At 45.3% G+C, this 13,057-nt stretch overlaps 1 protein-coding gene and 1 pseudogene across 4 annotated transcripts in view; both read right to left on the reverse strand.

Moving 5' to 3' along the window:
- The window catches only part of SLC5A1 (solute carrier family 5 member 1), an 83,770-nt gene extending 71,778 nt beyond the window's left edge, over positions 1–11,992 (reverse strand). For all 4 annotated transcript variants that reach the window (XM_044921247.1, XM_021703621.1, XM_044921249.1 and 1 more), the window contains exons 1-2: positions 11,774–11,992; positions 6,669–6,740 (exon numbers count right to left, since the gene is read on the reverse strand). In XM_044921247.1, coding sequence (XP_044777182.1) covers positions 6,669–6,740; positions 11,774–11,908 — 207 coding nt within the window. In that variant the 5' untranslated portion in view covers positions 11,909–11,992. The remainder of the gene's footprint in view (positions 1–6,668; positions 6,741–11,773) is intronic.
- Positions 4,572–4,676, reverse strand: LOC123326708 (annotated as a pseudogene).
- Positions 11,993–13,057: the final 1,065 nt, after the last annotated feature.

Here is a 13,057-nt window from a genome sequence, read left to right on the forward strand (position 1 = left end):
ACCAGACTTTTCCAAGGGGTCCAATGAGGGCTGAAATTTGCTTTTCCAATTTTACTACCAAGAGCCTTAAAAAAACAAAATCTGGGGCGCCTGGGTGGCTCAGTTGGTTAAGCGACTGCCTTCGGCTCAGGTCATGATCCTGGAGTCCCGGGATCGAGTCCCGCATCAGGCTCCCTGCTCGGGAGGGAGTCTGCTTCTCCCTCTGACCCTCCTCCCTCTCATGCTCTCTGTCTCTCATTCTCTCTGTCTCAAATAAATAAATAAAATCTTTGAAAAAAAAAATCTGAAGAAAAAAAATGTTCTCTGTACACAGAAACAGAAATGTGGAGCACTGCTGGAGGAAGACTTTGACTTGGACCCAGAACCCTCCTAACCTCCTAAATTCTTACCACTGCCTACACTCTGTGGCCATTGCTCCAGAGAGCAAAATGCAGGCTAAGGTCTTAGGTGACATCAACAAGGGGATCCAGCATGAGTGTCTAAGGACATGTCCCTCTCCTCCCTCTTATTTCTTTAATTCAGCACATATTTCTCAAATGCCCACTAGATGCAAGGTCCTGGACTAGGTATTAGAAGAAGAAAAAAAAGATTAAGAAAACCATAGCCTCAGCTCTGGGGTAAACAAAATTACACATAGCTTCATACAAATAGAAAACAATCAGAGCGGGAAGAAAGGGTCAACTGGACTTACTGGTCACTTCTACCCAGGCTTATGAAGGTCAAGTACTTGTCTATCTTCAATCTCACATCTTCCTGAGATTTGCTCCCTTGATGAGAGCTCTTCTGCCTCTCCTGTGTCCACTCGCCTAGTTCATGCTCTTTCTCTCTCATTCATGAGTTACCACCTATATCTTAGGCCTGCCAGACTCTTCCAAGACCCACTCCAGTATCATCCTAAGTAAATAAACTTTAATTTGATCATTAGGATATAAAGACTTAAATATTAAATCAGATATATTTTACTCAAGAAAGTTTAGTAAGTATAAAAAGTTGTCTTCTTTCCTCAGGGAAAATTTTCATCAGGGTCTCTGTTCAACCCTAAAGGAAAGAATTTCTTGGTTTTCAGATAAACCTTTAGACTATACCAATTGATCTCATAAACTTCCATCCCAAAGGGTAGGAAGAAAGGGACCTGAATAACCAGAAAAAGAGAAGAGTCCTAGCTCTGTAATTATCTTATATGAACTTGGGCAACCCATTGGGTTAATCTTCATTCTTGCTGGATCACTCAGATATGACAGTCTTAAAAAGTTTTCAGTTGAAAAAAGAAAAACAAAAGCTAAAGCTGAGAGTTTACTGTGCATATGTCCTCACAACAATCTCAAGTAAGTACTGTTATCCCCATTGTAGAGATAACAAATGCAAGACACAGAGATGCTTAGTAATTCAAACAGGGTCACACAACCATTAAAGGGCAGAGGTTGGATTTGAACCCCACCAGCCTGACTCCAGATTCTAGGCCTGAACAAGGGGTCAACAAACTAAGTCCTATAGACCAAATCTGGCCCTCTGCCTCTTTTTATAAATAAAGTTTTACTGGAACACAGTCATGACCATCCATTTATGCATTGTCCATGGCTAATTTCATGCTACAAAAACAGAGTTGAATAGTTGTGACAGAGATCATATAGCCTACAAAGCCAAAATATTTACTATCAGGCCCATTATAGAGAACATTTGTCAACCCTCGCCCTACATCACTGTGATATACTCCTCTCTGATGATTCTCTAATAATAAAAGAAGGAAATAACTGTGGCTATTGAGAGGCATTCAATTTTCAAAATCCTCTTTGGCAATAGACTGGCTAGCATGCCCACACCCATTCTTGTTTCCTCCTCTGTGGTGTGGACTTTTAAACATTTAGTACTGAAAGAGACTTTGAGATCCTCAATCTGACTGTCCCCCATTACAGAGGAGACTCTGAGACTCAGAGAAGTTAATGATTTGCCTGATGTCACAAAGCTGGGACAAGCCAAGTCCTTTCATTCGTTGTGAGGTTCCCATGCCCCCTGGAATGCTTATTTCTGTATTGAAGGAGGTTGTTGAAGGGTTTATTCAACCCCATTATAACACACTGCTCCCTTGGAGCTGACTTGGGTAAGTATAACCAAACCCTCCTCCGAAACAAGAATTCTCCATTGGGCTGTGTATCTGAGGCCCAGCCTCTCTGAGTAATTTCTGCTACCACTATACAAGGAGTGGGGAATTTCCCCTTCAATGCTCACATTCCTGCTTCCCCATCTCCCACATCCCCAAATAACCATTACAACATAGCACACAGGCAGCTGTTTGTTAAAGCTGTCAACCACAGAAGGGAATCCTGGGCCACCAACCAGCCCAAAGTTACAAAAGGTATAGCTTCATGGTTTCATATTACTCAGTTGGCTTGGCTTGCTCATGTGTGACTCAGGTTTCTAGAGGCCTTCCTGCCTGGCCTCCTGTGTAAGCTGTCTTTTCTTGTAACCCAGCCCTGGAGTCCTTGCTCTTCTTCTTCAATTGTCCCTCACTTCTATTCCCAGGCCAAGGCACAAATGATTTCTCTCTCTCAGCCTTATTAACCTTTTAGGAATAGGGTCTTTTTCCAGAGCTCCTAAATCTTCACCTGTTACAGGTCATAACTGCTCCTTTCAGCCTCCTAAGCCCCCAGGAATGCCCCCAACTGACCTCTCTGTTCAATCTCCTTTCAGACTTTGCAAGATACAATTTCCTCCTACTTTTTTGTGGGTGACTACCCAAGACCCCCTGGCCTCTGGTGTATTAATCCAAGGTCCTCCCTTCCTAAAATAACCTAAGAACTCTTTTCCCAAAGTTTCTCTGGTTGCTCACTCCTGCTACATACAGCACAAAGCAACATGGCTAACGGCAGATGGAGGGGACAAAGTGTCCCAGTAGAGGGTTTCTGACAGAGATGTGAGCTCCAGAAAGCCTGTTAGCGCTGTAATGTTCTTCTTGGGCTTGCAATTTTGAGAACTGATGTTACAGTTCTGAACTTCCAGACCTGACAGACAGAATTGAATTGACTTTGAATTTTAATACAAAGAGAAATCTAGATGCATAGGTTAAATATAGTTTGAATTCTTTTTCAATTTTAGAGGGAAAGTACTTAGATTCGCATCTTCTCTTTTAACTCCTTCTTTCAAGCATGTATTGCAATAGTACTTTAAAACCATTTTAAATTTTAGAATAAAAATTATTATTCCTCTAAATTAACAGACTTTAAATTTTTTTTAAAGATTTTATTTATTTATTTGACAGAGAGAGACACAGCGAGAGAGGGAACACAAGCAGGGGGAGTGGAAGAGGGAGAAGCAGGCTTCCCACTGAGCAGGGAGCCCGATGCGGGGCTCTATCCCAGGACCCTGGGACCATGTCCCGAGCGGAAGGCAGACGCTTAACGACTGAGCCACCCAGGCACCCTAACAGTCTTTAAATTTTATAAATTAGCAGAGCCTTGTTCTCAAACAAATTCTTAGCAGATTCCCCTTATATAAAATAAATAAAAGTCAGTTTGCTGGGAAGGAGGAGGAGGGCAGCCTTTGAGATATTTCTGCAGTGAACATATCTTCAAACACACTATTTTAGAATATAACCATACTTTATTGAATCTAAGACACCAACTACTGTTAAGACATACCATGTAGCACCAAGAAAGAAAAAGCATTGCCACTTAAGCTGTGTCATGCCACTGATTGATTATAATACACAAGCCAATCTCAGAGATGTTAAAATGCGGTCATTGTGTAGCTTGGATTGATGATTTATAGTAGTATAAATAAATATAAATATAAATCATGTTCATTTATTCTCATGGTCGATCTGAAAGTTAAATTTAAGTGAAGCAGCAACACTAGTTTCACATACATGCTAGTTCTCATTTATTGGGCACTAAGTGCTCTGCCCCAGACAAATGCCAACTGGAAGGTTGCCTTTGCACTCCTGACCTTCCTTCCGTTTCTTAATATTCTCATTTACTGAGTACTTGCCAAGTGCTGAGTGGAGTACATGGGTTATCTCATTTAATCCTGATGAGAACACTCCAGAATAGGCACTATTCTCCTACTTTATAGAGGTAGAAATTGAAGCTCAGGGAAGTTCAGTGACTTGGCCAAAGTCATACAACTAGTAAATGTAGCAGATCAGATATGATGACTTCAAAGCTCATGCTTGTTCTACTATAGAATTTTTTAGAATTAAAGCATTCTCAAAGTTGAGAGGGACTTAGAAGTCATTGCTCCTCCAACCAAGAATCCCTCTGTCCAGCATCCCTAACAGATGATGTTTTCAGTGTATCTGACCAGATAGCTAAGAGTCTACCCAAACCAGTAATTATCAAAGCATCCGGGAAGCTTTTTTAAAATGCAAATTCCTGGGCCTCTCTTCCAAGGTTTTTTTTTTTTATTTAATAGGTCTGAAGTGAGGCCTAGATATCTGTATCTTTGGAAAGCACACCCAGATAATTCTGATACATGGGCAAGTTTGTAAACCATTAATGTAATCTCACAAAGCCTTAGATGGAAACCACTGTTGGAAGAAGAAGTTGAATTTCAGCCTCATCAAGGAAGTAGTGACTTCTGTACAAAAGAAGAATGATGCCACAGTTCTCTGTTGGTTAGAATAATCTAACACTGAAACATGAGTAACAAACTATAGAAATGATCCCTGAAAGTATAGTCTTTAACACTGAAACATGAGTAAGGAAAACAACACTCACAGGAAACCCCACTTGAACCATTGAACCCTACATGCTTTGGGTAAGGCTAATTCCTTTCACCAACCAAATCTCCGCCAGACCCACTCCTGGGTGCTATCAGGAAGAAAGACATCATTGCTAGTTAAGATGTGATGTGTTCCCAGGCCAAGCCCAAAATGCATTATTTCCTAAGGATGGTTCTGCCCCATTCTCAGCCCCTCCCACTCTCATTGGCTTCTCCATGACCAGGGATTAGAAGCTGATGTCTTACTCCTAATAAATCAGCCCTAGAAATTTTATATAAAGAGATATGAGAGTTTCCTGTCACAGTGGGGGGAGGGAAGAAAAAGGAGGCCCGGATGCAAACTGAGGGCAGCTGAGTACTTGGCAGGTATACTGCAGGGAGCCTTGAAGCATTAGATGGGGTGGGGGTGCACTGCTTTCAAAATAACTAAAGTAAACTTCCTATCCAACTCTCTAATTCAGCAAATCTCAAGTCCACTAGGATTTCATCCAGCATTGGCTCTGAAATCTGTACAGCACACTGCCCAATAGAACTTTCTATGATGATAGAAACATCCTAGATCTGTACAGTTTAATCTGGCAGACATATCCACATGTCGCTATTAAGCACTTGGAATATGGCTAGGATGACTGAGGAAAGAAATTTTTTATTTTATTTAATTTTAATTTCAATTTAAATAGCCCATGTGATTAGTGGCTACCATACTGGACAGTGAGTGCAGTTCTAGAGGGACTACCCTAGCCTTGTCTTGGACTTTGTGATCAGAGCTTCCTATTCAACACCAGCTTTTAGGAAAGCACCAAAGTACAAAGATTGAGAAGATAAAATATGTCAGGGGGGAGCACCATGAGGGAACCATGATATAAATCAGCATCTGCCCAGTATTCTTAGCCACCTTAGGGATAAGGCAGAAATGACTTCAGGGATAACCCAAGCAAACTGTAAAGATTCCAGTTTTTAAAGTCCATCCCAAAACAGCTGATCAAAGGCCAACTGCAGGGTGTCGTGTGATTTCCTTGCAACTCCTCTCAAGCTCTGCATACGACAGTGACAATTTTTACTTTCTTCTCTTCCTCCAATCAACTCACACTCACTTTCTTCTAATTGTTTCTATGCTTCATTACCCACCCCTCTTTCACCAGCCAGTCTTGCTTATATCTTAAGTCCAAATAATTGCACGACTTGGCCAATCTGGTCAACCAGTCATTTTGGTGAGAACTCTGAGTTGAGATGGTCACTGGACTGAACTGATAAGCCAGCCAGCGCTCTGTGCTGATAGGAGGGAAGGGGCTTCCCAGTTTCTATTCCATGCATGCACATGTCCTTTGACTGAGATAGTTCTGCCCATGTACAAGTATCAAGAAAAATACCTCTCAAATATACAAAATACAAAATCCTCCAAGAGATGAAGAAAAGTGTAGGAACAGTAGGGGGCTCCTCCTCCATCTGTTCTATGAGTACTTATTGAGGTTCCCTTGTGTATCAGGCATTTCATTAGGCTCCCAAGGTGGGACAGACAAAGTCTCTCTATCATGGGACTCTTAAGGTAGTAAAAGAGCTATTTATTGAGTTTCCACCCCATAAGAGGTATCCATTTCTCATAACACTCCTGGAAGGTAAATATTACCATCCCCATTTTATACGTACAAAAGTGGTAGCTCAGATGTGCCCTAGATCACCTAGTCTGTGTGCTCTTTTTGCTTCTCCACACTGTCCACCTTGTGCAGTCTCTTCCACCATGTATACCATGAAAGATTCCAAGCACTATTTATTTAAAGGCTATTCCTTTACCACAAGAGAATAAGGGTACCCAGGAGACCTGGTGAGCAGAAGACCCATTAGCAGAGATTTAAGGCAGGAAGGTAGAATCAGTGCCTTCCAAAGCCAAGAAGAAAAGGGCCTCCTATGGAGAATATTGTAGTTAAGCAAGTAGTTTTTCAGAGAAAACTTACCGGCCACCATACCATACTTCGTCCTGCCAGGAAGAAGCCTCCAACAGTCCCACGATTACTGGAAAACATAGCCTGAGAAGGAAAGGTCAAAAATGTAATAGTAAACTAGAACAGAGCAACTTTGCCAGCCAAAAGGACACACCTCTCCCACCCCACCCCCATATACTTGCACTTTCTTTTACCCACTTCACGTGCTGAAACACATCCACTTTCCTTACACCCTTGAAGCTCCTCTATACTTAGATGAAGGAAGCAGGGACCTACATTTGACAGACAAGAAGACTGGAGCTCAGAAGGTTTAAAGAGCTTGCCCTGGTGCTAGCTCTGCAATGAGTTCACAGTATGGCTTCAAGCAAGTCACTCCACCTGGACCTGTTTGTCTGTCTGTTAAATAAGGGGAAATGGAACTTTTTATGCTTTTTTTACAAGCATACTCAAGATGCCTAATGAAATATCATTCTTTTTAAAAACACCATACAGTATGTGAATTATATATCTCAATAATGTTATCAAAACAAAAAAAGAAGAAAAATGTTTTAGGAATGCATGGTGTTCATACTAAATACATTAAAGATGGAACATTCAAACTCAATTCAAAACTTTCCTCTCCAGGATGTAGGTAGGAGCTTGCTGGAAACATTACTTTTCAATGTACTGTGAGTACTAATGATGATTATTACGAATACAGAGGAAGGAGGGGATTCCTTCTGACTGGGGTGTCAGGAAAGGCACAGAAGGAGCAGCACTTCAGCAAGTCTTGAAGATAGAGTGGGATTGATTAGAGAAAAGAAGGAAAGGACATTTCAGACTGTGGGAACAGCATGAGCAATAACCCAGAGGTAGAACTGCAGCAGTGTGGGGAGGAAGGGAACAGTAAACAGTATTACCTGGTGAACCTGGCTGAGGCATATGAATGAGGAGAGGGGTGAGAAGTGAGGGCAGACCGCAGACCCTCAAATGCCAAGCTAAAAATTATAGGCTTTATTCCATAGGCAGTGGGGAGCCACTGAAGGTTTATGAGGAGAAGAATGACATGCATTTTCAATAAATGACCACCAGCACCCTTGGAATGTTGCCTCTCAACCTTCAGCTTATTCCTGGTCCAGCTCAGGCCCAGGCCTAGTCCTCCAGCTCAAAACTGGGACAGTGTCTCTGCCTGTGGCCTCCTTCCCCCTCCCTCTTTTTTTTTTTTTTAATTTAAATTCAATTAGCCAAGGTTTAGAGTACAGCCCTCCCTCTTTCTATGTCAATGGCCTTCCCTTAGCTGATCACTTGCTAATCTCCCTGAAAATATTAATGGCCTATAATGACTTAAGCCTTGTCAAAGGTGTTTGCATTTTCACACATGACCCCTGAGGCCAAAGAGCATCACTGGTCCAAAGGAATTAATCTCAGATGGTTACATTTCAGACACTTAGACTCACCATTTATTCAGCATGTCTACAACAGATAGCGTGTTGCTGAGTGCTCAGACTCCAAAGATGGACTGGACTCAGTCCTTTAGGAAGCAGGGTCATTCACACATCCAACAATCCACATAGATTGTTAAGCACACCTGTGTGCCAGGCAGTGCCAGGGAGAACACAGCTCAGATCTTTCTGGACTCCTGGCGGGGTCCTCCCTCCCATAGGACATACTGTTAGGGCTTCCGTAGTGGTTTTTCTAGGAATAGCAAAAGGACTAGCAGACCCAAGGAGCAAAGAAGGTAGCTAGGGGCTGAACAGAAATATGTCCCAAGGACTCAGGCTCCAGGAGTTTGCCAGGGAAAGGCCATTCTGAAAGTCACTCTGAAGTCAAAGCAGATTGACATGCCCCAGGTGGTACTGGAGGGACACAAAAAGTGATTTTTGGGCCCAGACACAACATTTCCAAGTTGGTCTCAGAAATGAAGAGCTTAGAGGAAGAATATGATGGTAGAGACTAGAGTGGGGAACTGGGTAATTCAGGAAAGATGTTGGGGATGGATAAAAGACAAGGAGAGAGTCTGCGTTGGTGGTATACTGGTGAGCATAGCTGCCCTCCAAAGACAAGGAGAGGTGTATCTACACCAGGCCTTCTCTTCTCTGGAATGTTCATCCCCTCCTCTCCACAAGCCCAGACCCCACATACCGATCCTTCAAGGCCCCTCAAATGTGACCTTCCCCATGAAACTTTACCTCACACTCCTCCACAGAAACTTCCTCCTCTACTATGGCCTCCTCCCCTTCCCAAACAAAAATAATCTCTCTCTTCTGTGAACATCTAGAGAACTCCCTCCATACCTCATTCACAGCGCTACATTTTTTTACTTTGTGTTACCATATTACAACTTTTTCCAGCTTTATTGAGGTATACTGACAAATAAAAATTGTTTATTTTTAAGGGATACAATGTGATATTTTGAAGTACATATTCATTGTCAGGGGCTAGGGGGTGGAGGAAATGGAGAGATGTTGATCAAAAGGTAAAAGGTAGGGGCGCCTGGGTGGCTCAGTCGGTTAAGCCTCCAACTCTTGGTTTTGGCTCAGGTCACAAACTCAGGGCGGTGAGATGGAGCCCCAAGTTGGGCTCCACGCTCAGCGGGGAGTCTGCTCAAGATTCTCCCTCTCCCTCTGCCCCTCCCCCCCCGTGTGCTCACACACAGGCTCTATCTCTCTCTCTAAAAATAAATAAATCTTTTTTTTTTAAAAAAGGTAAAAGGCAAAATTATAAGATGAATAAATTCTGGAGATCTAACTTACATCATGGTGACCATAGTTTAAAATACTGTATTGTATAGTTGGATGAGGCAGCCCTGGAAGAGGGTAAAACAGAACAAAATAATGTTGGAAGAGATGGGGATGGTGACAGAGGGACATTAGCTGTGGGTGCCTTTTCTAAGATGAGGAAGCACAATAGGCCAGGATTGCTCTGTCTGGGCAGCCCAGAGATCATGCAAGAGTCAAGATGCCTATCCCCAAACCAAGGCAATTTGATACTCCAGTAGAAAAAAAGAGGCATGTAAACTGGAAGAAATCCAGCATGTCAAATGATCAGGGTCCAGAAGCACTGATTAATGGGGAGGATTAAATGTAGACAAATATTAGCAGGCTCATTAAGTAGCATTTAACAGGACAAGTGATACTGATTCACAGATATTTAAAAAGTGTAAACACCATAATCAGCAGGACTGGCAGGGGCTAAAATAAGATTGGTTAGGGGAAGAGAGATTATCGGTGATTGTCTGGGAAACAGGCAGTATGGCACAGCTAGCAAATGATGGATTCACATCTTGGCTACAGCACTTATAAGCTGGGGAGGGGTGGGGGGAGGAAGGCAGGCAAGGTGGCAAAGCCCCTGGTTCTGTGGAAAACCAAGAGTCAAAAGACCTGAGTTCCAGGAACAATTCCATGTGTTGCAACCTTAGGCAAATCACAACCACATGGGGCTTCAGTTTCCTCCTCGTAAAATGGGGATTAGCATTCCTCCCCTCCTTTTCTTGGGGCTTTTTGTGAAGATGTCCTACCCAGTTGATCCTTTTTGCCCATTTTACAATTCAGGGCCTGGCTCATAGCTTGGAGGGCAAATGATTAATAGTATTTAAAAAGACTCCCAGACTCCATAATGAATTTTCAGGCTCATCTCTGCAGATCCTCACAACAACCTTGGGGAGTCATAAGAATAGATAAGATTGTACCTATTTACACCTAAGTAAACTGAGGCTGAGGTGGGTTTCCCAAGGTCGTAGAGCTAGAACCATGTCAAAGCCAGTAGTAAACTTGAGAATCCTGGCTCCTAGTTGGACACTTCTGGGAAGGTAAGACTATTGGGGAACAGTCAGTCACACTGACCCCTTGTGATACTCAGAGAGGCTTTTAGTCACATCTGGTTTCTATAATTACTTAAAAAACAAACAAACCAAAAAAATACTTCCTTTTACCTCTAAAAAAAAAAACCTAAGCTAAACTAAACAAAACTCTGTAGCCATGGAAGGGTTAATGTCCACCCTCCTCCCCTCTAAATCAAGAGTTGAACCACCTGCTGACATCGCAGCCTCCTGGCCCAACATCCCAACCAAAGCCATTGAGAGTGTCTGAAATATGTGCACATTTATATTTTTTTAAGATTTATTTATTTATGAGAGAGAGAGAGCGTGCGCATGCACGACTAGGGGGAGGAGCAGAGGGAATGAATCCTCAAGCAGACTCCCAGAGTGCAGAGCCCGGAGCCCAGAGTCCAAAGACGGCTCAATCCCACAACCCAAGAGAACATGACCTGAGCCGAAACCAAAAGTCGGTGGCTCAACTGACTGAGCCACCCAGGCGCCCCTGGAATATGTGCACATTTAAAATACCTCATCTTCTAGTTGCTGGGTGTGCCAGAGCCTGTCATGGTAAAATTTCCAAGTTCCAATTTCCAAGGCTGCTAAGAACAAGTTTCTCTGGTTTGGTGTGTCCCCAGTCCCCAAAGGGAGCCACAGGCACTTCCCTCTCACCAGTACCAGGCCACCCTCCAGTTTTCCTCCTCCTCCTCCACCCAGCTTTGCCAACTCTCACTCATTCCAGCCCCTTGGCCTGCAAATCAGCATTTCCCAGAAGAACCCCGGCAGCACCCCTCCATTTGGGGCTGCCCCGCAGCCCCTGCAGCTGGCAAAGGCTTGTGTCCTCCCTGCTCTGAACTGTTGTGTGTGTGTGTTTTTTTCCCCCATCTAAAACTGTATGACTAAGAAGGGGCAGGATAGTCCTAGCCTCCTTGGGGCTTATCTCCCAAGCCCAGGGATCTTCCCTGCAGCCCCAAGCTGTCCCTCTCCTGCCCCTCACACTGGCCCCCAGCCTCTCCAATTCCCCACCCCCCGACCTCCTTCTCTGCTCACAGGCCAGGGTTATCCTCCGTGGATCTTCCTCGCCAGCTCCCGTGGGCACCCCTCTCCTTTCTGCTCATCCTTGCTTACCCCCCTCACCTCACACTGTGCCCCCGCCCCGAACTCCTCTCAAGCGCTTCCAAGTTATTTTCAACCCGCTCCACAGACCCTTAAGCCCATCGTCCCCTCCTCACAGCTCACTGATGCCCTCGCTCCTCTCTGCACCCCCCTTGTCCCTCCTGGTGGCCCTTGCCCCCTCAGCCCGCGTCTCAGGGCCCCCACATACCCACAGCCCGACAGCCATCACCACGACAAAGTAGATGATGATGACAGAGATGTCGGCCGCATTGCGGATGCGCTCGTAGGCCGCGAGGGGTGCGGCAGTGGCGTTGGTCATGGGGCTCCAGGTGGTACTGTCCATGGCGGCGGCGGCGGCGGCGGCGGCGGCGGCGATGCCTCCCTCCCGCCCAGGCCCCTTGCTCCTTATACGGCCTCCGGGTTAATGACCAACCCCGGAGAGGCGGGGAGAGGGCACCCGCGAAGTCGCGTCCGGGCAGTGGAGCTCCTGCGCTGCGCCGTCGGGGAGCAGCCTTGGACGCAAACCGCACTGAAGGAGGAGCAGACGGAGCTGTTGGCAGAAGGGTGGCAGGCCGGCAGGTAAGGGCTGTTCCGTGAGTGGGGCGGGGCCGGCCAGGGGGTGGTGCCCGTCTAGCACAAAGGCCCGCTGTGCTCCCGCAGTGGGCACCTGGCCGGGCAGCCTGGCCTGCTCTGCCGAGGGGCAGAGAGGGTGCGGCTTCATTGAGGAACCAGGCTGCCTGGGGCCAGGGGCTTAGAGGCTTCAGGTCACCTGCCACAGGATCAGTACCAAGCCCTCTGCGGACAGGCTTCTCCATGTGTAAAATGGGTGCAGGACTGTTCCCAAGAATCAGCCAAGTTCTTGGTCTTTGTGGAGAAAAATCTGGGGAAGACCATTTGTCAAATATTGCTGGAAAGAAATTCAGAACGGGGCGACTGGGTGGCTCAGTCGGTTAAGCGACTGCCTTCGGCTCAGGTCATGATCCTGGAGTCCCGGGATCGAGTCCCGCATCGGGCTCCCTGCTCGGCGGGGAGCCTGCTTCTGCCTCTGACCCTCCCCCCTCTCATGTGCTCTCTCTCTCATTCTCTCTCTCAAATAAATAAATAAAATCTTTAAAAAAAAAAAAAGAAATTCAGAACAATTGCAGTCTCTTGGCCACAGGGACAGCCACCCACCTACCCACATTTCTGACTGCTCTGCGGTCCCCAGAGCCACTGTTACCCCCACTATAAGGAGGAAGAAAGAGAGACTGGGAGAAGGGATCCCACTAGGAGCTATTTCCTTGCCCTGCACCTCACCCAGTAATGAGATCTGAGGCAGGTAGGAGGGAAGATACTAGAGAATCCCTTCCATGGACCTCACCAAGCGCAGACCCTTCCTGCGGACTCAGTCTTCCCATCTGGAAACACATGTCTAAGCCAAAAGTCAGGGCTCAACACAGAGATGGCTGAGAGAGGAGGCCTGACTCACCCAAGGTCACACAGTAAGCCAGTG

This window comes from Neomonachus schauinslandi, chromosome 14 (genome assembly GCF_002201575.2).
Source record: "Neomonachus schauinslandi chromosome 14, ASM220157v2, whole genome shotgun sequence".
Taxonomy (NCBI): Eukaryota; Metazoa; Chordata; class Mammalia; order Carnivora; family Phocidae; genus Neomonachus; species Neomonachus schauinslandi.